This window comes from Saccopteryx leptura, chromosome 1 (assembly GCF_036850995.1).
Source record: "Saccopteryx leptura isolate mSacLep1 chromosome 1, mSacLep1_pri_phased_curated, whole genome shotgun sequence".
Lineage (NCBI taxonomy): Eukaryota > Metazoa > Chordata > Mammalia > Chiroptera > Emballonuridae > Saccopteryx > Saccopteryx leptura.
In genome coordinates, this window is record NC_089503.1 from 303,527,257 (window position 1) to 303,554,863 (window position 27,607).

The 27,607-nt window shown below is 35.9% G+C and overlaps 1 protein-coding gene across 1 annotated transcript; it reads left to right on the top strand.

The window, feature by feature from the left end:
- LOC136389418 (C-type lectin domain family 6 member A-like) lies at nt 1-27,280 on the top strand. The gene is made up of 6 exons (XM_066361225.1): nt 1-127; nt 646-738; nt 2,235-2,336; nt 15,649-15,800; nt 23,269-23,384; nt 24,750-27,280. Exons 1-6 carry the CDS (start codon nt 97-99, stop codon nt 24,889-24,891), a joined length of 636 nt encoding a protein of 211 aa, XP_066217322.1. The 5' UTR covers nt 1-96; the 3' UTR covers nt 24,892-27,280.
- Nucleotides 27,281-27,607: the final 327 nt, after the last annotated feature.

A 27,607-nucleotide genomic window follows, 5' to 3' on the forward strand; every position in this document is an offset into this window, starting at 1 on the left:
CTCTTAGCCTCATCAAAGTGTTTTTCTGTCTTTCTCTTCAGAGAGACAGAGAAAATAAGAGGTTTCTGGGCCTTCTGAACACAGAGAGCTCACATAATGGTGCAAGAAAGTCAACGTCAAGGTAGAGGTGAGCATTCTTTTTCTTAATTCCAGAAAGAGAAGTATATGTGTGTGATGCAATGATGAGTTATCTGGAGAGAAAAGGAAGACAATGGACAGATTGAAGGGAATAGAGGTTGGACCACCATAGCAGTCATGAGAAGCTAGAAAAAAAGAATAATTCCTTAGAGATACAAGTACTTGACAGAATAAGAAACCAAATATTAATACAGTGGTATGAAAAGTGAGAGACAAAATGTGATGTTTTGAGATAAATGGGAAATCATGGGTGAATATAATATTGAAAAAGAAAAGGAAAAGGAAGTAGAAATTATAGTTGATTAAGGATGAGTTTTGGCCAGATTATTTAGGACTTCAGAGATACAACCTGGTCATTTATTCTGAGGGAATTTCTAAACTCTCTTCTTGTTTTAGGTTTTTAATTAATCTGAGATTCTTTATCTAGTTTCTTCATTGCTCTAAGCTTTTTAGGAACTCTGGCTTCCTGATCTTTTGGTAACTGCATTTGTCTTGCCTTTCTGACAGAGAAAGCAGTACGGTGGTTTCAAGTGAAGCTCTGGTTTGTTGCTGTGATTTCTATAGCACTCCTCTGTGCTTGTTTCATTGTGAGTTGTATAGGTAAGTTCTTCACTGAGGTGCCACTCTTTTGATTCCTTTCCCTATCATGTTCTATAAAGATTCCCTAAGGTGCATTCTTCTTTACTCCATTAATATGTTAGCTGCTACTTGGAATGCCATGTTTTTCTTGATTTCTCCTTCTCCTATTTTTTCTCTTCCACCACTTCCTCCTCTTCTCTCTCTTCTTCCTCAATTTTTTGATAACTGACTGTGCTTCTAGATATATTTCACTTGGTTTTATTAGTATATTCCCAATAATGACCTCACATATAGATGTATGTTAATTGTAGTCATCCTCTAAGACATCATCTTCCACTACATGGTTCACTAGTGATCACATGCTTTCTAGTCACACAAGCCCTCTATTGAAAATAAAATTATAATTACTTTTATAATCATAATACTTTAGAATAGCTTCTTTGATTTTCTTGTGGGAGTTTTTTTAATATAAGGAGAAAAAGTATTCAAATGAAATATTGGAGATGTAAAAGAATAAAATATTTCTCTTCTGTTCCATTTGCCTCTAAATAAATATTTCAAGTATATTTTGTGAGAAATCTCACTTATTTTTCTCTCTAATTTTTTTTCTTTATTCACTGATAAGATGATTAAATATAGTTATTAAATAGTCTGGAAGGAAGTGAAAGTGACATCATGTGCCAAATGATCTGTGCTGGAAGTTCTCTTGAGACATAAATACATCTCATAGCCTTTACTAATACACAAATAATTAATGTCAAAGAATCTGCTTTAATTTTCCTGATCAAATGCAAGAGAGAAGAGGGTTTAAGAACAGTTAATTTATTAATCAAGAAGAAGCAGATATTCAGGACTCCAAGGCATAGGCAAAGAGAAAGGTAGAAAGGTTTGACAGTATTGAGCTTCAATAGAAGAAGACCAATACAGAAATGATTGAAGAATCAATTCAGGACCCAAGAGAGAACAGGTCTTGCTCAATGAGCACATCCTTGAACATAAAATTTAATGTTTATTTGAAACAAAAATGTCTCTAAATGTTTAAAGGCTCCTCTTGGTTTCTATATATTTACCCCATATGTTTATCTGTAGCTACCAGCAGTCAGAAATTTTAGAAATTTTAGAAATATAAAAACAATCTTCAGGCTTGTTTTATGATCATGAAAATTAAAGAGAGGTAGACAGCTTCTAGGTAAAAAGATATCTATATATTATTTTGTGATGGTCACTGTTCTAGGTGTTTGTGATTAACTGATGTAAGAAAGAAATAGAATCTCTGTCCTAGAATATAGAGTTGAAATTTCAACGGGAAAGAAGAAGAACAACAACAAAAGTGTATGCCTGTAAACAAACACGATAAATGAATGCAGACAAGCAGTAATTGAACATGGTCTTTATTGAGTTTGAATAGAGAAAAAATAATGGCAGTTGGAGGGAAGCCTACTTGGCACAGATTTATAGAGCATAAGGTTTTATAGCAAAAGAATGGATGGATACTAATCCTTCTTTCTTCTCTACAGTGACTTACCATTTTACATATGGCAAAACTGACAAAAGGCTGTCTGAATTACGTTCATATCATCTAAGTCTAACCTGCTTCAATGAAGGGACAAGAGTGACAGGTAAGGTGCTATAATTCTTAACCAGAGAGAGGGCAGGATTGAATTTGTTTGCTTTGTTCTATTTTTTTTTAATATAGTATTTGCTTAGACATCTTTAATATATCTGTAAACTTACATGCTCATGTTAGGCGCTAGATTTTTCCTCAAAACAATTCCTCCTCCAGACTTTTTGAGATCAATAAATGTTATCAACATACACCATGCCATCTGCTCAAGCCAATTCTGGAATTCTTCGTAAAAGTTTTGGTTTCAAATTGTCCTTACCGTTATCATTTAGATAAAATTTCTTTTTGTTATCTAAGCTTCCTAATTAATAACACCAATCTCCATTCCAAGTATCAGTCTTATTACTGGTCAATTTGGATGTTAGAACATGGCTCAAGAGGAGACTGTCCTTACTTTAAATTGTGGTGCTGGTTCCTTCATATGTGGAGAGTTGGGAGAGTTGAAATCAGATTCATGGTTTCCTTGAACTATGTATGGTGAGAAATGCCAAAGAAGGGCAAAGTGCATGTTTGTAGTGGTCTTTTTGGCCTTATTCCTTTCAAGTACAAAAATACAAATAGATGTCATACTCTTGGTATTTCAAGAACTAAATAATTCACTCCTTTGCTTTTATGGAAAAATTTATGAGAAGTAAAAAGAGGATGAATATTTCTATTTCTATGAGATGTTAGAATCTCTTTTTATTTTTTTATTTTTGTATTTGGTAAGAACATGGAACATGGAGGTGGTGAGGAATGATTTTCTTTATTCTCTTTGATATAGTGTTTTCTTGTCTCATTGAAGTTTTTTGGTCAAACAATTGTGGAGCTGGCACTTCTGGGGAGAAAAGCATAATTGTATAAATATTGTCTTTTCCTACCATTTGGAGGCACTCCTGTAACAACAATGAGAGTTTTAAAGACTACTTACTGCCTGCAAGCAGCAATGGATATTTTAGCCTTTGCCTTCAGAATGTTTCAGAATGCTCTGAAATGAATGAGACAAGATGGAGGTTAATTAAATTAACCCCACATCCATCTGGCATTTTACTCCTTAAATATATCCAACCTGATATCATAACCCTTTAAGCTGCACAATACAAATAATTCAAGTTACAGATAAGCTTATATAACAAAATTAGTTTATATAATACCATGTCAGCAAATTAAAGTGCTCAGATTTTAAGAATATCCTTTGAAATTATGATTACAATTAAAAGTTAAAAGTCCAAACACAAAATTTCCATTTTGATTGAAGTTAAAACAGAGTTGAAAGTCACATTTATCTTTCTCAATTTGTTTCCCACTCAGTCCTTGTCAGTGTTGAGACATTAGAAGCATGAGTAAAGTCAGTTTCTTCAATAAGCTTGTGCTCTGCGTACACCTGTGGTCTTTGAACTCTCTTGCTTGTCAGCCCCCATAAAGATTTTGAAAAACCATGTACCCCATTATACAATTTAATTTTACATATAAATTTTTCATCACAAAATGAAAGCAAAAGTTTTGATTTCTGGAACATAATAAATACTAACATTTAAAAACAAAACTGTTACACCTGTTTTTAAATTGTATCCTACTGATGTCTAAATACTATTACAAATTGTTATCCCACTCTCATCATGCGTATAAAAAAAAGGAGAAGAAAAACATGTATTATTTAACAGTCATGTGTCTTAGATCATTCTTTTTCCCCCTTGGACTAAATTTACACAACACTTCCCCGTCTGCCAAGATATATAAGTAAGAATGTATCTAATATTTTTATTTCCTATAAAATAGAAAACTTTAAGTGTGATAAAATTTCTTCTGAATTGACTTATTAAAATTATCAGAATACAATATTAAAAACATTACAAATTTATGATAAAATTTTATGTTATTACTAATAAAATAAACTATTGAAAATCCTTTTTTTAAAAAGAGGGAGAGAGAGAGAGAGAGAGAGAGAGAGAGAGAGAAAGGGAGAGAGATGAAAAACATCATTTTGTAGTTGTGTCATTTTAGTTGCTCATTGATTGCTTTTCATATATGCCTTGAGAAGGTTGCAGGGGTTCAAGCTGAGCCAGTGACCCCTTGATCGAGCTGGTGAGCTTGTGCTCAAGCTGGTAAATTCGGAGTTTTGGACCTGAGACCACTGTCCCAGGTGTATGCTCTATCCAGTGTACCACCACCAGTCAGGCTAGAAACTCATCTTTTAATGAGACAAAATGACTTAAAAAATACAATCAGATGTACCTACTATTGAATAGTATTATTATTAGAATGAGGTAGAATTCAACATCAATTCTATTCTTGTTTTTTACTTTAGTGACACAATCTGATAAATCTTAATTATCAAAATAAATTAATAGAATAGAAGGTGCTCTGTTAGATTGTCACCCAGTTTTTTTTAGAGTTATTTGCCAAAACCCATACAGTGATCTAGTATCAGAGGTTATTTGGGCCCTGGCCTAGTGGCTCAGTGAATAAAGCATCCTCTCTGGGTACCAAGGTCACGGGGTTTGAACCCCAGTCAGGGCGCATAGGAGAAACAGCAAATGAGTGCACAACTAAATGGAACAGTGAGTTGAAGCTTCTCTTTTTCTCCCTTTTCCTCCTCTCTCTCTTCCTCTTTCTCTCTCTCTGTCTCAAATCAATGTAAAAATTAAAAATTCTTTATTATCATCTGTTTACTGGGAATTTGGTTAGGTAATTCTTCAATGTTGTTGAGTATAAAAATAATAAATGGAATCATTTGCAAAAGGTTTGTTATTTCTCAGTCAATAGTTATTTGCTTTTTCAATTTCTGGGAATTATACCAATAAAAGGATTTTATAAGTCTTATCAAATGTATCAAGTGACTTTCTTTTGTGATAGAGACAGAGAGAGAGAGAGAGAGAGACAGAGAGAGGGACAGACAGGCAGGAAGGGAGAGAGATGAGAAGCATCAATTCTTCATTATGGCACCTTAGTTGTTCATTGATTGCTTTCTCATATGTGCCTTGACCGGGAGGCTACAGCAGAGCAAGTGACCCCTTGCTCAAGCCAGTGACCTTTGGGCTCAAGCCAGTGACCATGGAATCATGTCTATGGTCCCATGCTCAAACCAGCCACCCCATGCTCAAACTGGTGAGCCTGTGTTCAAGCCGGTGACCTCCAGGTTTCAAACCTAGGTCCTCTGCATCTCAGTCCGATGCTTTATTCACTGCGCCACCACCTGGTCAGGTTCAAGTGAGTTTTAATTATACTTCTTTGATACTTACGAAGCACCTTGATTAACTCATTATTTTTAGCACAATTGGGCGGAAAATAAAACATTGTTAATGTCATTATATCTTTTGGACAAATAACTCCATTCATCATAGCTTTCAGTAGTTGTGTCAACCTCCGAGCCAGAGATTTAGCATATTCAACATAAGAAAAATGTTCACCATACATAACTGAGAAAATCAATGCCTACCATCAAAACAGTCAGTCAAATCAGATGTTTTAAATTAAAATATGTTAATACAAACTTTGAAAAGTATTATGGGATAGGTATAGAAGGAAACGGAAGTGTGGCTTCAGCCAGGGCTGCCTGACATGGATGTGCCGTTTGTGTGACACTCAAAGGCAGGGGAGGGGCTGATAGCCAGCCTGCTTTCTGCTAAGTAAGCTGTGAGCCTTTCTCATCCTTGAGAAAGTGGTGCCTTTCTTTTCCTAATCTGCTGGCCCAGAGGGAGTACTTTTTTATAATTAGTACAGACACATTCTAGGCAAACAGAAACCTTGACTTAGGACCTGATGCAGTGGTGGGATTCAGCTGGTTCACACCAGTTCGACAGGATAGATACCTAATTTTTTGTGCAGTTCGGCAAACCGGTTGTTAAAATGGCACGTGTAATCAGAGTTCTCTCTAAGGTGGGAGCCTGGGCAGCCACCCAATGTGGAAATCATAAATTTACATTCCTTACTCTTTTTTAATGTTCATCTGCTCAGCAGCATATTCTAGCGCCCATAGTAATGTTCATTCCATCCATAGGTGAAAAAAATTTTACAGAACTATGCTTGTAATATTTATTTATTCATTTTATAAAACTCATTATACCTTTATTGTAATACTACATTTTAATTCCCTCGCATTTGTTACTTCAATAAACAAACATTTAACATAAAGAGAAAAAGTGCCAAACAACTAGGGGTAACAACTTGTATTTTTTTTTGTCAGGTATTATTTAATATTTTTTCATTAATATTTTAAAACTCTTTTTTATAATCTAGTTTTATGTACTTCTTTTATTGTTCTTATTTAAATATGTATATTAAATGCATGAAATAAAAAAAGTATTATGGAAAGCAATCTCTAATAATGAACACAATGCATAATTAAGATAAATTTCTAAAAGTAGCCAATATTAAAATGACATAGATATAGTCTATATAACTTTATTTAAATTATAGTATTATAAAAGGAAGAATAATTCTATTGATTGTTTCTTATCATTTACTATTTAATTATGTAATAATATTAAAAAATAAAATAGGCAGTGTGACGTCAGAGTAATGGCGGGGTAGGAAGCGATACCGATAAATCTCCCCCAAAACTCAACAAGATCTTCAACCAGAAACAGAAAAACCTATACTTGGAGCTTCCAGATGCTTCGCAATACACCCAAAGGTATGATTGAGTGAAAAATTGGCTAAAAATATAACCAAACCCCGAAGGAAATAGGGAGTAAGAAATGCTCCACCTTCCTCACTAACCTAAACAGGGCGGCTTTCTCTGGTAACTGTGAATATAGAAACTGAGGCGGGCAAAGGGGGTGAATACATCCAGGCCACGACACAAACGGCCGAACCAGGCTGTGGCACGGAGATCCAAGCCGAGGAAAATCTGATCCTGTGGCAACCCGGGCAATACAAGCTAACACTCGCGCCAAACCCAAACAAAGAAAGACAAGCGGCGCGGCCATTTTACCCGGTCTCCTGGTTGGTGCGCAGTTAGTGGGCGAGAGATTTCTTCCTAAGCCCCGGCAGTGGGTGCCCGTGTTGCCCCATGGAGAGGCAGGGTCAGAGGCCTTTCTGTGGGCCGAGGGCAGAGTCTCTGGGCAGCCCCAGCGCCCTGGGAAAGCCACGCACGGGAGGGAGTGAGAACTAATTCCAACGGTGGAGATTTTCCGTGCTGGAGGGTGTTTCACTCAGAGGGAAACGCGGCCGGCCTCATATCCGGGTTTGCGCGCGCAGATAAGGAGTGTGCGATTCCTCCGAGTGCCTCGGCAGTGCGCGCCCGTGTTATCGCACAGAGGGGCAGAGTCAGGGGCCTTTGTGTGGGCCAAAGCAGAATCTCGGGCCACCCCAGCGCCTTGCAAAAGCCGCGCACGGGGACGGAGCGAGACTCAATTCCAACGCTGCAACTTTTCCCTGCGGTTGGGGGTTTCACTCAGAGCGTGAGACTGCTGGCCGGATATCCTGGTCGCAGACAGTGAGTGAGATTTTCCTCCAAGCGCCCCGGAAGTGGGCGCCCGCTTGTGTTACCGGACAGAGTGGCAGAGCCAGAGGTCTTTGAGTGGGCGGAAAGCCCGCCTGATTATGCTAGCAGCTCTGACTGACTGAGCCTTACCCAGAGCCCTGTGCTGAGTGGAAATAGAGTGGGGAGTTGCCAGCTCTTTGAGCCTCCTACTATCCAGGCAGAGGCAGCAGCAAACCCATAGCTGGATTCTCAGGCTACTAATTGAGGAAGGAAAGACTAGGAGAAAGGCTCCAGGAACACGGACTCTCTCACTGGCGGAGCCTATAAATGCTAATGAGCCTCGACTGCCAACGAGACTAAAGCACAATACATGACATTGCCATAGAGACTTATCAACTGCAAACCTCCACCTGAGCGTGCCAAAGGGGCAAAACCCGGGGTACAGAGTCACCGACCAGGAAGAGGGAGAGAAAAGAAAAAGCAAGAAGATAACCTCTCAAAATCAAGAATAATCTGCAGACTTTATAACCTGTCCCATTTTATTATATTTGTTCGTTTGTTTCTCTTATCTTCATTCTTGATACTTTTTTTTTCCTCCTCCAATTTGGCCGATTAACTCTCTACCGGTCTTACTCTCTCCTCTCCTTGAACTACACTACCCATAAGTGTTACATCTCCCATTATCTTTTCTCTTCTCTTCCTTTCTCTCTATGAGGGTTGCACTCCAAAACCCTTAACTCTCTCTCTCTCTCTCTCTCCTTTCTTTTTTCTTCTTTTAGTGGTTCCCTCTTTTTTCTCTCTCTCTTTCTTTTCTCCCTCTATATTAGTTTCTTCCTTTCTCCTTTACATCTCCTCTCATTCAAACCTCAATAACAAACAAATTATCTTATCTGGGACTCAAACTTATGTTTGTGGCATTTTGGGGGGTTTTTACTTCACCTTTTTAACTGACTAGCAGTGCTCCCATCCCTGGCTCTCCATGTTATCTAGTTCTTGTTCCACTAAATACAATAGTAATTTTTTAATTTGTCCCCCCATTTTTCCGTTTTCCTCTTAATCCTCTCATCATAACTCTTAGACAACCAACACCTAAAAGCAAATCATTTTATTCTTGACTCAAATTTTTTCCTTATTTGCTTTTTGTGGGTCCATATACTCTTTTTTTTTTCTTTTCCTTTTCTTTTCTTTTTTTCTTTTTTCTTTTTTCTTTTTTTTTTCCCCTTTATTACTTTTCCCCAATTCAGGCCCTCCATCACAGGCATTGTTTGTTATAATTCACAGTCCACCACAAGATTTTCTCAAGAAAGAGGGAAGAGGAGAGGAGAGGAAAAAAGGAGGGGGGGAATAATTTCCTTTTTTTAAAAAAATTTTTATTTTATTTTATTTTTCTTTATTTCATTATTAATTTTTTTTTTAAAAAAACAACTCTTTTCGATTTTTTATTTTTTTATTATTTTTTTTAAACTTTTTATTCTTTATTAAATCTCATTAATACTATCAACAAAACCACCCTCAGATGCCATTAAGGAAGAGAAAATCGAATATCATGGATACAAAAGAAAGAGAGGTAACACAGATAGATGAGGAAAAATCTATGGAGAAAAAATTTAATATATTGGAAACCTTGGAGCTAAATGACAGAGAATTCAAGATAGAAATCCTAAAAATCCTCCGAGATATACAAGAAAACACAGAAAGGCAATTTAGGGAGCTCAGAAAACAACTCAATGAACACAAAGAATATATGTCCAAGGAAATTGAAACTATAAGAACAAATCAAACAGAGATGAAAAACTCAATTCACGAGCTGAAAAACGAAGTAACAAGCTTAGCTAATAGAACAGGTCAGATAGAAGAGAGGATTAGTGAAATAGAAGACAAGCAACTTGAGGCACAACAGAGAGAAGAAGAAAGAGACTCAAAAATTAAAAAAAATGAGATAGCCCTACAAGAATTTCTGACTCCATCAAAAAGAATAACATAAGAATAATAGGTATATCAGAGGGAGAAGAGAGAGAAAATGGAATGGAGAACATACTCAAACAAATAATAGATGAGAACTTTCCAAGCCTGTGGAAAGAACTAAAGCCTCAAGTTCAAGAAGCAAACAGAACTCCAAGTTTTCTTAACCCCAACAAACCTACTCCAAGGCATATCATAATGAAATTGACACAAACCAACAGCAAAGAAAAAATTCTCAAGGCAGCCAGGGAAAAGAAGAATACAACATATAAAGGAAGGCCCATTAGATTATCATCAGATTTCTCAGCAGAAACTCTACAAGCTAGAAGAGAGTGGACCCCAATATTTAAAGTCCTAAAAGAGAGGAAATTTCAGCCACGAATACTATACCCATCAAAGCTATCCTTCAAATATGAAGGAGAAATAAAAACATTCACAGATACAGAAAAGATGAGGGAATTTATCATCAGAAAACCCCCACTCCAGGAATTACTAAAGGTGGTTCTCCAATCAGATACAAAGAACAAAAAAAAACAGAGCCACAAGTAAAAGCTCCAAGAAGAACACAATAAAACCAAATTTAAACTGTGACAACAACAAAAAGAAAGAGGGGGAGAAGATGGAGATTAACAGTAGCAAAGGACGATGGAGTGCAAAAGTACTCACAAAATAGTTCGCTACAATGAACAGGGTAGGGACCCTTTTCATTATTCAAAGGTAACCACCATTGAAAAAACCACCACAGAAGCACATGAGATAAAAAAGATAGCAACAGTGGAAAGATGTATGGAATACAACCAAATAAAAACAAAAGATAGAAAAACAAAAGAGAAGGATCAAACAAGACACAAAACTAACAGAAAGCAAGATATAAAATGGCAATAGGGAACTCACAAGTATCAATAATTACACTAAATGTAAACGGATTAAACTCACCAATAAAAAGACACAGAGTAGCAGAATGGATTAAAAAAGAAAATCCAACTGTATGCTGCCTACAGGAAACTCATCTAAGTAACAAGGATAAAAACAAATTCAAAGTGAAAGGCTGGAAAACAATACTCCAAGCAAATAACATCCAAAACAAAGCAGGTGTAGCAATACTCATATCGGATAATGCTGACTACAAGACAGGAAAAGTACTCAGAGAAAAAAATGGCCATTTCGTAATGGCTAAGGGGACACTGAATCAAGAAGATATAACAATTCTTAATATATATGCACCAAACCAAGGAGCACCAAAATATATAAGACAGCTACTTATTGACCTTAAAACAAAAACTGACAAAAATACAATCATACTTGGAGACCTCAATACACCGCTGACGGCTCTAGATCAGTCATCCAAACAGAGAATCAACAAAGACATAGTGGCCTTAAACAAAACACTAGAGCACCTGGATATGATAGACATCTACAGGACATTTCATCCCAAAGTGACTGAGTATACATTTTTCTCCAGTGTACATGGATCATTCTCAAGAATTGACCATATGTTGGGCCACAAAAACACCATCAGCAAATTCAGAAAAATTGAAGTTGTACCAAGCATATTTTCTGATCATAAAGCCTTGAAACTAGAATTCAACTGCAAAAAAGAGGAAAAAAATCCCACAAAAATGTGGAAACTAAACAACATACTTTTAAAAAATGAATGGGTCAAAGAAGAAATAAGTGCAGAGATCAAAAGATATATACAGACTAATGAAAATGACAATACGACATATCAGAATCTATGGGATGCAGCAAAAGCAGTGATAAGAGGGAAGTTCATATCACTTCAGGCATATATGAACAAACAAGAGAGAGCCCAAGTGAACCACTTAACTTCCCACCTTAAGGAACTAGAAAAAGAAGAACAAAGACAACCCAAAACCAGCCGAAGAAAGGAGATAATAAAAATCAGAGCAGAAATAAATGAATTAGAGAACAGTAAAACTATAGAAAAAATTAATAGAACAAGGAGCTGGTTCTTTGAAAAGATCAACAAAATTGACAAACCCTTGGCAAGACTTACCAAGGAAAAAAGAGAAAGAACTCATATAAACAAAATCCAAAATGAAAGAGCAGAAATCACCACGGACACCGTAGATATACAAAGAATTATTGTAGAATACTATGAAAAACTTTATGCCACTAAATTCAACAACCTAGAAGAAATGGATAAATTCCTAGAAAAATACAACCTTCCTAGACTGAGTCAAGAAGAAGCAGAAAGCCTAAACAGACCTATCAGTAGAGAAGAAATAGAAAAAACCATTAAAAACCTCCCCAAAAATAAAAGTCCAGGCCCTGACGGCTATACCAGCGAATTTTATGAAACATTCAAAGAAGACTTGGTTCCTATTCTACTCAAAGTCTTCCAAAAAATTGAAGAAGAAGCAATACTTCCAAACACATTTTATGAGGCCAACATAACCCTCATACCAAAACCAGGCAAGGATGGCACAAAAAAAAGACAACTACAGACCAATATCTCTAATGAATACAGATGCTAAAATACTAAACAAAATACTAGCAAATCGAATACAACAACATATTAAAAAAATAATACATCATGATCAAGTGGGATTCATCCCAGAATCTCAAGGATGGTTCAACATACGTAAAACGGTTAATGTAATACACCATATCAACAAAACAAAGAACAAAAACCACATGATCTTATCAATAGACGCAGAAAAGGCTTTCGATAAAATACAACACAATTTTATGTTTAAGACTCTCAACAAAATGGGTATAGAAGGAAAATATCTCAACATGATAAAGGCCATATATGATAAACCATTGGCTAACATCATATTAAATGGCACTAAACTGAAGGCTTTCCCCCTTAAATCAGGAACAAGACAGGGTTGTCCACTCTCTCCACTCTTATTTAATGTGGTACTAGAGGTTCTAGCCAGAGCAATCAGACAAGACAAAGAAATAAAAGGCATCCATATTGGAAAAGAAGAAGTAAAGGTATCACTTTTTGCAGATGATATGATCCTATACATCGAAAACCCCAAAGAATCCACAAAAAGACTACTAGAAACAATAAGCCAATACAGTAAGGTCGCAGGATACAAAATTAACATACAGAAGTCAATAGCCTTTCTATATGCCAACAATGAAACAACTGAGAATGAACTCAAAAGAATAATCCCCTTCACGATTGCAACAAAAAAAATAAAATACTTAGGAATAAACATAACAAAGAATGTAAAGGACTTATATAATGAAAACTATAAACCATTGTTAAGGGAAATCGAAAAAGATATAATGAGATGGAAGAATATACCTTGTTCTTGGCTAGGAAGAATAAATATAATCAAGATGGCTATATTACCCAAAGCAATATACAAATTTAATGCAATTCCCATCAAACTTCCAATGACATTTTTTAAAGAAATAGAGCAAAAAATCATCAGATTTATATGGAACTATAAAAAACCCCGAATAGCCAAAGCAATCCTAAAGAAAAAGAATGAAGCTGGGGGCATATCAATACCTGACTTCAAACTCTATTATAGGGCCACGACAATCAAAACAGCATGGTATTGGCAGAAAAATAGACACTCAGACCAATGGAACAGAATAGAAAGTCCAGAAATAAAACCACATATATATAGTCAAATAATTTTTGATAAAGGGGCCAACAACACACAATGGAGAAAAGAAAGCCTCTTCAATAAATGGTGCTGGGAAAACTGGAAAGCCACATGCAAAAGAATGAAACTGGACTACAGTCTCTCCCCCTGTACAAAAATTAACTCAAAATGGATCAAAGATCTAAACATAAGACCTGAAACAATTAAGTACATAGAAGAAGACATAGGTACTCAACTCAGGGACCTGGGTTTTAAAGAGCATTTTATGAATTTGACTCCAATGGCAAGAGAAGTGAAGGCAAAAATTAATGAATGGGACTACATCAGACTAAGAAGTTTTTGCTCAGCAAGAGAAACTGATAACAAAATAAACAGAAAGCCAACTAAATGGGAAATGATTTTTTCAAACAACAGCTCAGATAAGGGCCTAATATCCAAAATATACAAAGAACTCATAAAACTCAACAACAAACAAACAAACAATCCAATAAAAAAATGGGAAGAGGATATGAATAGACACTTCTCCCAGGAAGAAATACAAATGGCCAACAGATATATGAAAAGATGCTCATCTTTGTTAGCTATTAGAGAAATGCAAATCAAAACGGCAATGAGATACCACCTCACACCTGTTCGATTAGCTGTTATTAGCAAGTCAGGTAATAGCAAATGTTGGAGAGGCTGTGGAGAAAAAGGAACCCTCATACACTGTTGGTGGGAATGTAAAGTAGTACAACCATTATGGAAGAAAGTATGGTGGTTCCTCAAAAAACTGAAAATAGAACTACCTTATGACCCAGCAATCCCTCTACTGGGTATATATCCCAAAAACTCAGAAACATTGATACGTAAAGACACATGCAGCCCCATGTTTATTGCAGCATTGTTCACAGTGGCCAGGACATGGAAACAACCAAAAAGCCCATCAATAGATGACTGGATAAAGAAGATGTGGCACATATACACTATGGAATACTACTCAGCCATAAGAAATGATGACATCGGAACATTTACAGCAAAATGGTGGGATCTTGATAACATGATACGAAGCGAAATAAGTAAATCAGAAAAAAACAGGAACTGTATTATTCCATACGTAGGTGGACATAATAGTGAAACTAAGAGACATTGATAAGAGTGTGGTGGTTACGGGGGGGAGGGGGGAATGGGAGAGGGATAGGGGGTGGGGAGGGGCACAAAGAAAACAAGATAGAAGGTGACAGAGGACAATCTGACTTTGGGTGGTGGGTATGCAACATAATTGAACGACAAGATAACCTGGACTTGTTATCTTTGAATATATGTATCCTGATTTATTGATGTCACCCCATTAAAAAAATAAAATTATAAAAAAAATAAAAATAAAAAATAAAATAGAGTTACATATAACAACTTGAATGAATCTTAACAATGTGGAATAAAAAATTAAGCCAAAAAGACCACATATATTATAATACTTTTTAAAAGATTTAAAACTCAACAAATCAATGCAACTTTTTATTTAGGTACACATGTCTATGTGCCAAACTTATATATGTATATACACATATATAATCAAAATATGTCAGTGAGTTTATATATAGTTGGCTAGAGACTTTTTTAATTCTAGGAGAGTGGCCAACTGGTGTTTTTAAGAGGAAAAGAGAGAAAACTGGTAAATTTTAAAACTCTTACGTGCTTAATGCTGTGTAAAAATTAGTAATAGGTAACATTTATGAGATATTTTCCATGTTAAGAACCTTTTAAAATACTTGGTACATATATGATTCAGTTTTTCTTTGAGTTTGGCACTGTTGTTATTTCCATTTTAAATTGAAATAAGTAAGGCTCAGGGAAGTTATGTAATTTTCCCAAAGGCATACATAATAAATGGTGGAGCTAGAATTCTAATAAAGCATAATTCTAATTCTCATAATCACAATGTGAATAATCAGCATTTTCATTTTAAAAACCTGAGGCTTGAGGCTTGTCCAAGATTATTAAGTAGATCTGGCATTCCAGAAACATTTTTATTAGTCATTTGTTACTTTAATAGAACTTGGTATATCTTATATATAAGGAACATAAAGAACAGGAAAAAAACCATTGATAGTAATTTTTAGCAAAAAAAATTACAGAAGAATTCTGCAAGTAAACCTTGGTAAATATTGAGGACTTAATGTTAAGGAATGTTTATTTAAAAGCAATTCTATAGCCTCAAATTATATAATTTAAGGAACAGTAAATACATGAATTAAAAAACCCATCTCTGGAAAACAACCTCAGATCCTTTGAATTTCACATGTACAGAACTTGCCTCTTTAATCTTATTTGTCCTGTCTTGCACTCACTCTTCTCTTTCATAGGGAAAAACTGGGGATGCTGCCCAGGTACTTGGAAATTTTTTGGTTCCAGCTGCTACTTCGTTTCTACTGAAGAGAATATTTGGAGTGACAATGAGGAGATCTGTGTTCACATGGGGGCTCATTTGGTGGTGATCAACTCAAAAGCTGAACAGGTACTTCTGTTTTCTTTATTTTTCTTTTTCATTAAAATTTTAATTAGCCTGCCTAGTGGTGGTGCAGTGGATAGAACATTGACCTGGGATGTTGAGGCCTCAGGTTCAAAACCCCAAGGTTGCCAGCTTGAGTCTGGGTTCATCAGGCTTGAATGCAGTCTTACCAGCTTGAGCGTGGGGTCATCAACCTGATCCCATGGTTGCAAATTTGAGCCCCAAAGTCCCTGGCTTGAACTCAAGATTGCTGGCTTGAGCAAGGGGTTGCTGGTTCAGCTGGAGTCCCCCAGGTCAAGGCACGCATAAAAAGTAATCAATGAACAACTAAAGTGCCACAACTACGAGTTCGTGCTTCTCATTTCTCTCCTTCCTTGTACTTCTCTCTCTAGTAAATAAATAAATGAAATTTTAACTTAAAACAAAATTTGTCATTGTAACTGTTTTTAAGTGTACAGTTTAGTAGTTAACTATCCTCCATTGTTATGAAAAATCTCTACGATTTTTTCATCTTGCAAAACTGAAACTCTATACCCACTGAACAACAACTGCTTATTTCCCCTTCCCTCCAGTGTCTGGCAACCACCCTCTGTTTCTGGAGTTTGAGTACTTTAGATACCTTGTATAAGTAGAATCATATGCCTTTGTGTTATATACCACATAGTTATTCATTCAAACATGATATTTGAAATGTTTCCACCTCTTGGTCAATGTGCATAACACTGTAATGAACATCAGTGTGCAAATATCTCTTTGATACTGTGCTTTCAATTACTTAGAATATATACCTATAAGTAGGATTGCTGGATCATATAGTAATTCTAATTTTAATTTTCTGAGGAACCACCAATTGTTTTACATTGTGGCTGCACTATTTTATACTCTTGCAAAGAGCACACAGGGTTCTAGTTTCTCCAAATCCTTGACAACACTTGATATTTTCTGTTTCTTCATTTTATTTTTTTAAATAATTTTTTAAAATTATGTTTTAGAAAAGGATTTTATTTATTGATTTTTTAAGAGAGAGAAGGTGGAGAAGAGTGGGAAGCATTAACTCATAGTGGTTGCTTCTTGTATGTGCCTTGACTGGGCAAGCCTGGGGTTTCAAACTGGCGATCTCAGAATTCTAAGTCTACGCTTTACCCACTGTGCCACAACAGGTCGGGCTCTTTTTCTTTATTTTGATAGTGGCCATCCTAAAGGGTGCGAGATGCTATTTCATTATGGTTTTGATTTGCATTTTTCTAATGACTAGCAATGTTAAGCACCTTCTTATATAGTTATTGGTCATTTGTGTACTTCTTTGGAGAAATGTCTATTTAAGTCCTTTGCCCATTTAAAAAATACTTTTTTTATTGAGGTATAATTGACACATAACATTAGTTTCACGTGTACGACATCATGATTCAATATTTGTATATATTGCAAAATAATCACAATTTAACATCCATTTGTAATTACCATATGTAATTACAGAATATTCAAGTCCTTCACTCATTTTATAAAATTAGAATTTTTTGTTATTGAATTTTAGAAGCTTTTATATAGTCTAGATATTAACTGATTATCAGATATATGATTGGAAAAAATTTTTTCCACTCTGTTGATTTTTTCCTTTGATGCACAAAGTTTTTAATTTTGATATAGTTACACTTATCAATTTTTTCTCTGTTGTTTGTGCTTTTGGTGTTATAGTCAATAAATTATTGTCATAACCAATGTCATAAAGCTTTTCTTTTGTGTTTTTGATAGGGATAGCATTGAATCTATAGATTATTTTGTGCAGTATGAATGGTTTAACAACATTGTCTTCCCATGCATAGATATAGGATGTCTTTCCATTTATTTTAAAAATGGTTTGTAGTATAGTTAGTTTATAAGTTTTTAGCTTCCTTGGATAAATTTATTTCTAAGTATTTTATTCTTTTTTGGAAGGTATTTTATTCTTTTTATGGATAGCTAGATCACATGGAAGCTCAATTTCTAACTTATTGAGTAACCTGCATAGTGTTTTTCCTAATGGTTGTACCAATCAATTTACATTCCCATCATCAGTGTCCAAGGGTGCCTTTTCTTTACATCTTCAACAACATTTATTATCTCTTGTCTTTTGATATTAGCCATTTTAACAGGTGTGAGGTAGTATCTCATTTGGTTTTGATTTGCAGTTCTTTATGATTAGTATGTTGAGCTTCTTAGAATATACTTATTGGCTATGCTATTTGTATGTATTTTTGGAAAAATACCTATTTATGTCCTTACTTCATTTCTAAATTGAATGATCTGCATTTATGTTTTATTTACTTTTTATTGTTGAGTTGTATAAATTTCTTATATATTTTGGATAATAAATCCTTATCTGGTAGCTGGTTTTTAAGTACAAGATGGGGCAAAAATAGCTTTCTAGTTGTTCATATGGAAAATAATATAATTAATAAATAATACAAGAATAAATTGTTATGTACTCAAAACTGTAAACTGACTTTGCCTTGCAATGTATATTCTCTTGTTCCATTGGTTGCATTTTCACTTGTTGACAGATTTTTTAAATTGTGCAGAAATTTTGGCTTGATATAAAACCACTTATTTTTGCTTTTGGTGTCTTATTCAAAAATCGCTGTCAAGACCAATGTCACAAACCTTTTCCGCTAAGAGTTTTATAGTTTTAGTTTCTTACATATGTCTTTAAACAGTTTGAAGTTAATTTTTGAGACTGGTGTAAGGTAGTGGTCCACTTTCATTCTTTTGCATGTGACTATCTAGTTTTCCCAAAACCATTTATTGAAAAGATTATTTCTTCCCCATTGAGTATTCTTGGCTCCCTTGTCAAATATTAGTTGATCATGTATGCATAAGTTTATTTCTGGGCTCTCTATTCTGTTCCACTGGTCAATGTGTCTACTATCATGCTGGAACCATGCTGATTGTTTTTTAAAATTTTATTTATAACATTAAATTTAATGGGGTGACACTGATCAATAAGAGTACTTAGGTTTCAGGTAAATGTTTTTTTAAAGCATTTGAACTGTTGATTGTCAATAATGTAGTAATAACTATGTATGGTGCCAAGTGGGTACTGGAAATATCCAGGGGGAAATGATTTCACACTGTTTTAATATTATTTTCTGTTAATTTCAGGTATATATCATAGTGGTTAGACAATCATATCCTTTACAAAAATTTCCCCCATATAATATGTATATTGCTTTGTGTGCTCATCACCCAAAGTCAAATCATTTTCTGTCACCATATACCATATTTTACCTGCTTTACTCTTTAGTATTTCTTCACTTCCTTTTCTCTGGTAACCAACATATTGTGGTCTGTGATAATAAGTTTCAGTTTTTCTTTTTTATTTTTAGCAAGGGAGAGAGACAGACAGGATGGGAGAGAGATGAGATGCATCAACTCATAGTTGCAGCACTTTAGTTGTTGTTCATTGCTTGCTTCTCACATGTGCCTTGACCAGTGGGGTCCAGCCAAGCCAGGGAGCCCTTGCTCAAGCCAGCAACCTTGGGTTTCAAGCCAGTGACCATGGGATCATGTCAATGATTTCATGCTCAAGCCTGCAATCCTGTGCTCAACTCAAGCTGGTGAGCCTATGGTCAAGCCAGTGACCTCAGGGTTTTGAACCTGGGTCCTCATCATCCCAGGTCAATGCTTTATCCACTGTACCACCACCTGGTTAAGCTCATTATAGTTTTGATTTGAAAGAATATATAAAGAACTAATACATCTCAATACCAAACAATCCAGTTAAAAAATGTGCAGAGGACCTGAATAGACATTTCTCCTAAGAAGACATTAAATGGCCAATAGATATATGAAAAGATGCTCAACTTCACTAGTTATTAGGGATACATTGCTCTTTAGATTCCACATATAAGTGAAATGACACTGTATTTGTCTTTCTCTGACTTATTTGACTTAGCATAATATCCTCTAGGTCCATTCATGCTGTCACAAATGGTAAGATTTTGGCCCTTTTGGCTCGGTGGATAAAGTGTCAGCCCAGCATATGGATGTCCTGGGTTCAACTCCCAGTCAGGGCGTACAAGATAAGCAACCATCTGCTTCTCTCCATCTCCCCCTCCTTTCCCCTTCTCTCTCTTTTCTGCTCCCACAGCCAGTGGCTGTGTTGGTTTGAGCATCAGCCCCCGGGGGTTGAGGATAGCTCAGTTGGCCCGAGCTTGTCAGCCTCAGGTGCTAAAAGTAACTCGGTTGATTTGAACATTGGTCCCAGACTGGGGTTGCCGAGTGGATCCTGATGGGGGCAAATGTGGGAGTCTGTCTCTCTATCTCTCCTCCTCTCACTTAAAAAAATTGCTGTACACACACACATACACACACATAATTGTAATTGTCATGGACTGAATTATGTTCTCAAATTCACATGTTGAAGTGCTAACTCCTAATGTGACTATACTTGCAGATAGGAACACATACACTACATTTCTAAAAGTAATGAATTTATTTGAAAACATCGTATCAAGTTTAAATCTCAGTGAACAAAACCATGTTTTTATTAGATGTTGATTTTTTGCAAAGAGCCTCGACTTACAAACTTCAATGATAAAATAATTTAAGGTAAAAGGTATTTGCTTTTAATAATAAAGTACTGTGGCAGTCAGTCCATGATGTTTCTTGTCTTTTAATTAGTCTTCAGAATTAGTATTTTAAAAAATTGCTCCTTTTATTCAAAACTTGTGCTATTCACTGAAATAGAGGCATAGAAAAGATTTTCTCTGCGTAGATTAGTGCATACACACAATATGTGTCTAAGATGACACAAAAGGATCAAATATCTGAGAGATAGGGGCATTTGTGATTACAGGTTGTTTGAAATGAAGGAAATCACTAAGATTGTATTAGCAAAAACCCAAGGAAAATCAATCTTGGGCAATGAGTACCAACCTATTTTATAATAATTAATTAAAAGTCTGAGCTTTTGCAAAGGATGCCATTTTAAACCTAACCTGCCACCACACTTCTTTGATGTAGACAGGAATATTTCACTGGAGCAGAAACTAAGAAACATAACTCCATCATAACTGTGTAGTTAAGCAAGGAACTTAACTACATTGTCAACCAAATGCATGTTATACTTTTTTTTTTTCATGGAAAGTCCCCTGTTCAGATAGCCAAAATGTGCAGGAAAATGATACATTTAGAAGCCTGGAAAAAAAAAATCTGTGGTTCAGTACATGAAAGTTTCATGTGCAAAAATTGTGAATGTTATAATTATTATAGGAAATTATAATGTCTGACATGTTATAAACATGACCTGCCACTACTTTTAAATCACAAAAACATCATCACATCAAAAAGGTACATATTCTTGTTTACTAAAATTTGAATCAGGCCATCTGTGAACAAGGGACAGATTATCTCTCTTCTTTTAAAATTCTTTAATATCGAACTACAGATATACTTAAGCTGCATGGTAATACCAAAAAAGGTAGCGGTGTTTGCTTTTTAAAAACATTGAAATATATAAAATGCCTAGACAGATAACAGTACTATTCCATGATGAGCAGGATTTTTTAAAAACAGAAATTAATGCCTTGGCCAGACAGCTTGGTTGGTTAGAACATGATCCCGAAGTACAGAGGTTGCTAGTTTGATCCTTGGTCAGGGCACATACAGGAACAAACTGATGTTTCTGTCTCTCTCTCTGTCTCTCAAATCAATTAAACAAACAAACAGAAATTAATATCAGGGACATTTTTGTATTCTATAAGACCCTTGGCTGAGGAGCAGCTTCCTCCTCCAGACTGTTTGCTTTATGTTAGAGAATATCAGGACAATCCACAGGAAATTTATTTACTTATTTATTTATTTATTTTTATGTGAGAGGAGGGGAGATAGAAAGACTCCCACATGTGCCCTGGCCAGGATCGACCCAGCAACCTCTATCTGGGGCTGATTCTCAAATCAACAGAGCTATCCTCAGCACCTTGGGTGATGCTCCAACCTATCCAGCCACTGGCTGTGGGAGGGGGAGAGAAAGAAGAGGGAAAGGGAGGGGAAGAGAAGCAGATGGTCACCTCTACTGTGTGGCCTGACCGGGGATCAAACCTGGGAGGTCCATATGCCCTGCTGACACTCTATCCACTGAGCTAACCAGCCAGGGCCAGGAAATTCTTAAACCTGCACATTCAATTCAAAATTAATTGCACCTTATCTCAATAGGAAAACAATCTAGATAGGTTAAAAAATATAGAGGCCCAGATGGAAAAATGAGACTGATATTTATTTTTTATTTTGAAATTAAATTTAATGGGGTGACACTGATCAATAAGAATACATAGGTTTCAGCCTGACCTGTGGTGGCGCAGTGGATAAAGCATCAACCTGGAACACTGAGGTTGCCGGTTCAAAACCCTGGGCTTGCCCGGTCAAGGCACATATGGGAGTTGATGCTTCCTGCTCCTCCCCCCTTCTCTCTCTCTCTCTCTCTCTCTCTTTCTCTTTCTTCTCTCTGTCTCTGTTCTCTAAAATTAATAAATAAAAATAATTTTTTAAAAAAAGGTGAAGAATACATAGGTTTCAGGTGAACATCTCTATGGCATTTGAACTGTTGATTGCATGTGTGCCCATCACCCAAGTCAAATCATTTTCCACCTCCTTATATTTGTCTTTCTTTACTCCCCTGTCTCCCAGCCCCTTCCCCAGGTAACCACTTGTTTTTTGTCTGTGCCCATGAGATTAATAATTCTTTAAGAAATAATCACTACAGTTATAATCTAATAAACACTGCTTTATGTTTAACTTTTTTATTATTAATTTTAATTTATTGTGTTAACATGGATTCAAGTGTCCCACTGAATATAACACCCTCACCCCCATCCCCATGTTTCTATATCCTTTTTGTCCCTCTCATCCTAACTCCTTCCCCACTTCCCTCTGGGACCTGCTGTCCTGCTATCTGTATCTCTGTGTTATGTATATATAATTTCACTAATCCCTTTACCTTCTCTGATCCTCCTTCTGTCTGACAGCTGTCCCTCTGGTCCCTGTGACCCCACCTCTGCCTCTATTCTATTCCTCGGTTCACTTTGTATGTTTGACTTTTAAAAGTAATTTACTACTTCCTAAAGAATTACTACTTAGGAGAGTAGAAAACAAATTTGAGTTTTGATAACTCAAATGCAATTTCACTGATAAACAAAGAGAAATAAGAAGGAAACACATCTGAACTTATAAAATTTACAAAATGATCGAAAGCACAAAAACTGATGTACATTTAAAAAGAATTATGTCTCTTGGTGAAGAAAATAAATTCTGCCTGAGACGGAATTAACTCCCACCTTCTTATAACGATGTTGGTGTTTTTGCTCTGTTCTCTTATTCGGTGAGCTGTCATGATACCGTTCCTCAGACTTAGCATTTTATTTTCTTGTTAGAGCTATAAAGAAGCCTTACTCTATTCAATCTTGAAATTTCAGTCTATGACTTCTTTTTCTTTATGCAGAATTTCATTGTTCAGGAGCTGAATCAATCATTTTCTTATTTTCTGGGACTCTCAGATCCACAAAAGAATGACAAGTGGCAATGGATTGATCAGACATCCTACACAGAGAATGTCAAGTGAGTACGGATTCACATTAATGAACCACAGGGCCTTGTTTACATAAAAATGTAGGACACTTTTGTTAGCAATGATTTTTAATGCTAATACTGATAATTATAAGAATTATAACAGATTGTAACAATAAGCTCTAAGTGCATGCATCATGACAATTAAACTTCATGAAAACTTTTTTTTCATTTTTAAATAATTTTTTTCTATTATACTTACCATACATTATTATATTAGTTTCAAGTGTACATTCCAGTGATTAGACATTATAGAACTTACTAAATGATCATCCTGATAAATTTTGCACCCATCTGACACCATACATAGTTATTAGACTATTATTGACTATATTCCCTGTGCTGCACTTTGCATCCCCATTACTGTTCTGTAACAACCAATTTGTACTTCTTAGTCCTTTCACCTTTTCATGAAAACCTTTTTAAAACTCATGTTACTGATGGAAAACGGGATAACTTTCCTGAAGTCAATAACCAGTAAGATGAGAAATAGGGTCTCAACTTCATGTCTAATCCAAAGATAGCACTCTTAATCATTACAGTTTGCTGCTCTAAACATATGTAGACACTTCAATTTAATTTTACTCCAATTAATAATACTTAAATGATCAGTGTCAGAAGTGTGTTAAATTCTAATAGGATAATAATGTAATATGTAATACTATTTATTTGTGACTTTGAAAAAAATCCAGAATTTAATTATACATTATCTTATGTGATTCACACATAATCTTATGAGCTATTTGGGGACCTGAATACAATTCTTGTATTTATAGATGAAGAATCAAATTCCAAAGGAGAATAGATTATTTACTTAAGATTAAAATGAATCAGCAATAAAACTAGGTCTTTTCATTCCAAAACCAAAGTCCCATCCTCCCACCCTCTCACCCCTACCACAGGTTATATTTCTTATAGGCAGATAACTTCTTATGACCAGACTGAGCTCCACGAGAACACAGGAATTTAGGAAGGTGGTGAGAGTACATGAATTAAAGAGGAACCCTCTTTATTACATGCCACTAAGAAAAGGATTGCTTAACAATCCAGATCAGGGTAACGATCTTCATAGAGGAAGAAATAAAGATCAGATTTTAGGGAAAAGGTCCAATATTACTATATTTCATAAAAATTTTTCTAGGAGAATGTTAGAGGAGCAATTATAAAAGTGTGTGTTTACACGTGGAGCTTTTGAGGAGGGCAGTGTGAAAAAGAGGAGAGCAATTATTGAGTATTCACCCTGACCCCCATTCTCTCACCCTGAACCTCATTTTTTTCAACCTCCAACCGTATATACTTTCTAACCAATCACTATGCATTTATTGAAGTGTTTTTTTATCCTTTGTTTCTCTTTAGATTATGGCACCGGAATGAGCCCAATTTTAAAACAGAAAAATGTGCTTCAATAGTTTTCTGGGATGGAGAATGGGGCTGGAATAATGTTCATTGTGATTCTAAAAGATATTCAATATGTGAGATGAAGAAGATTTATCTATGAGTAGAACTTGATTCATTGTCACGTTTAAAATGGAGACCTGTCATAAAATGATAATTTCCTTTTATAATGTATGTGTAAATCTTATCACAGAGGTTCAGAGAACTATCCAGGTGCCTTACTCCACTTCATTTCTTCATCTCAAACTACACACTTGGAATCATTTTCCTTCTCTCTGTATAACAATCTATATTTTCATTTGTATCAGTCTTCTGAAGGCAAAGTTTCTCAATGCTATTTTCCTGAAAATATTTTTACTCTACACTTATTCTTTAAAAAATAAACAGCAGCATGTACTTATTTTATTCTAACATAATAAAATGCATAAAAAGAAACAGCTTTTATTTTTGTTTGCAATCTATAAAATTGGGTTCTTTGGCTGATGTAAAATACCAATAACGACCTGAGGCCCATGCTACCTTCTAAAAATGTCACACAGTGTACCTTCTTCATAAACGTGTCAATGTTACAGCACATTTCAGACTTGTTCAAAACTGACTCAAGGAGCAACTGCTTGCCCTCGGACAAGTGGTTTCCTGGCCCACAGCTTTGACTATTGGGAAGTAGCCACGGGGCAAGGCAGTGCAGCCAGATAGAAGGGATGTTTTTATTAGAGGCAAAATACCCAAATGTTTCTCTGGTATCCACTTTCAGTTTTGTACATGATTTTCTAACCTTAATTTCTTTTATCTTAAGGGGCTAATTTTGATTGACTTGTTGAGAATGGTGTGCATTATCTACATAAGTAATGAAAGAAAAGATCTCTGTGGATACATGTAACTTGTGATAGGTCTACAGATGACGAAGTGAACAGGATAATGAAGAAGTCAGCTACAGTCCATCTATGTAAAGGTCATGCTGGTTTCATTGTACACCTTGAAAACTTTCTCAATGGCACTGACGTAGGCAGCTGTTCTCAGGTCCTCCGCCCTTGGCCCAGCAGTGCCGCAGAGCTGGCTGCCTCCAAGCCCAGGCGACCAGCTGGGAGTGGCACCTGACTGTGCAGTGGAGGAGAGGAGCTTTCGGAGGCCCAGACCTTGGGAGGGAAGCAGGGCCTGGCCTCCACTTCTGCCTATATTTACTCTTTTTTTTTTTTTTTTTGTATTTTCTGAAGTTAGAAGCAGGAAGGCAGTCAGGCAGACTCCAGCATGCGCTCAACCGGTATCTACCCGGCATGCCCACCAGGGGGCAATGCTCGGCCCCTCCGGGGCATAGCTCCACTGTGGCAGGAACCATTCTAGTGCCTGAGACGGAGACCATGGAGCCCTGCTCAGCGCCGGAGCCAACTTTGCTCCCATGGAGCCTTGGCTTTGGGAAGGGAAGAGAGAGACAGAGAGGAAGGAGAAGGGGAAGGGTGGAGAAGCAGATGGGTGCTTCTCCTGTGTGCCCTGATGGGGAATCAAACCTGGGACTTCCACACACGGGGCCGATGCTCTACCGCTGAGCCGGCCAGGGCATATATTCACTCTTGAAGATAATGTTTGCAGGGTATAGAGCTCTGTGTTGGTAATTTTCTTTCAGCTCAGAGAAATTATTATTCAACACCTCTGGCTTTCATAATTGTGCTTAAGAGGTTAGCAATTTAAATTTTGCTGCTTTGAAGGTAATTTCCTTTTTGGGGATCATTTTTAGACATTCTCTTTGTCCTTTTTCTTCTTCAGTTTTATCATGACTTGTCTAGGTAAAGATTTCCTCCCTCTACCACTTTCTCCTTCCTTTCTTTTCTTCTTTTTCCCTCTCTTCTCACCCTTCTTCCACTTCACTTTGCTAACTTTTCTTTCCTTTTCTCCTCCTCTTTCTTCTTACCATTCTGTTCTAGCTTGGATTCTATAGTCTTTTTAAAAATGTTAATTGATGTACATCTTTAGTTTTAGAAAATCTTCAGCCATTGTTCCACTAATTCTCTTTCTCTGTCATTTCATTTATATATCTTTTATATATATTTACTACTCACAAAAGTTAGAGGACATTTCAAAATGAATATGAAGCGATAAAAAAAGAAGCATTTGATTTTTTTTTTTTTATTAAACAAGAACATCAAAAAAGCTAACAAGTCAAAGAAAGTTGTTTGATTATGCAAATGGGATGCAAAACCAACTTTTATTTCATTGGTGAAAATGCACTCTACAAAAGGCTGAAAGTACTGGAGTATTTGCATGTTCCCTGATCCCCTAAATTTTGTGAGTAGTGTAGTAAGACTTCCTATCATCTTCTGTACCTCCAGCTCCTTCTTCTGTATTTTTCTTAATTTTTCCCTATGCTTTCTTCTCGGTTTGTGCAAGCTTATCCCACACAGTAAAATAATCATGGATTCCATTGTTATTTATTATTTTCTTCTTTAAACTCTAAATTATATTTGCAAAATTAGGATGTTGTTCATCTTTCTAGGTGAGACGACATATTTATTCTTAAGGCATTATTTACTTCAATAAAAATTATATTGTTTTGGTTTGTTTTTCTTGTTTATTCATTTGTTGTTTTCAGTTTTATATCCCATATATGAGTGAAATCATATGGTTTTTAACATTTTCTGTCTGATCTATTTTGCTTAGCTGATATTCTCAAGTTTCACCCATGTTGTCACATATGGAAACAATTCAGCTGGTTCCATGTCTTGGCCACCATGAATAATGCTACACTGAACATAGGAGCGCATATATTTTTGCAAATAAATCTTTTCAAATTTTTCAGGTAGCTATATCTCTAGAAGAGGGGTTGC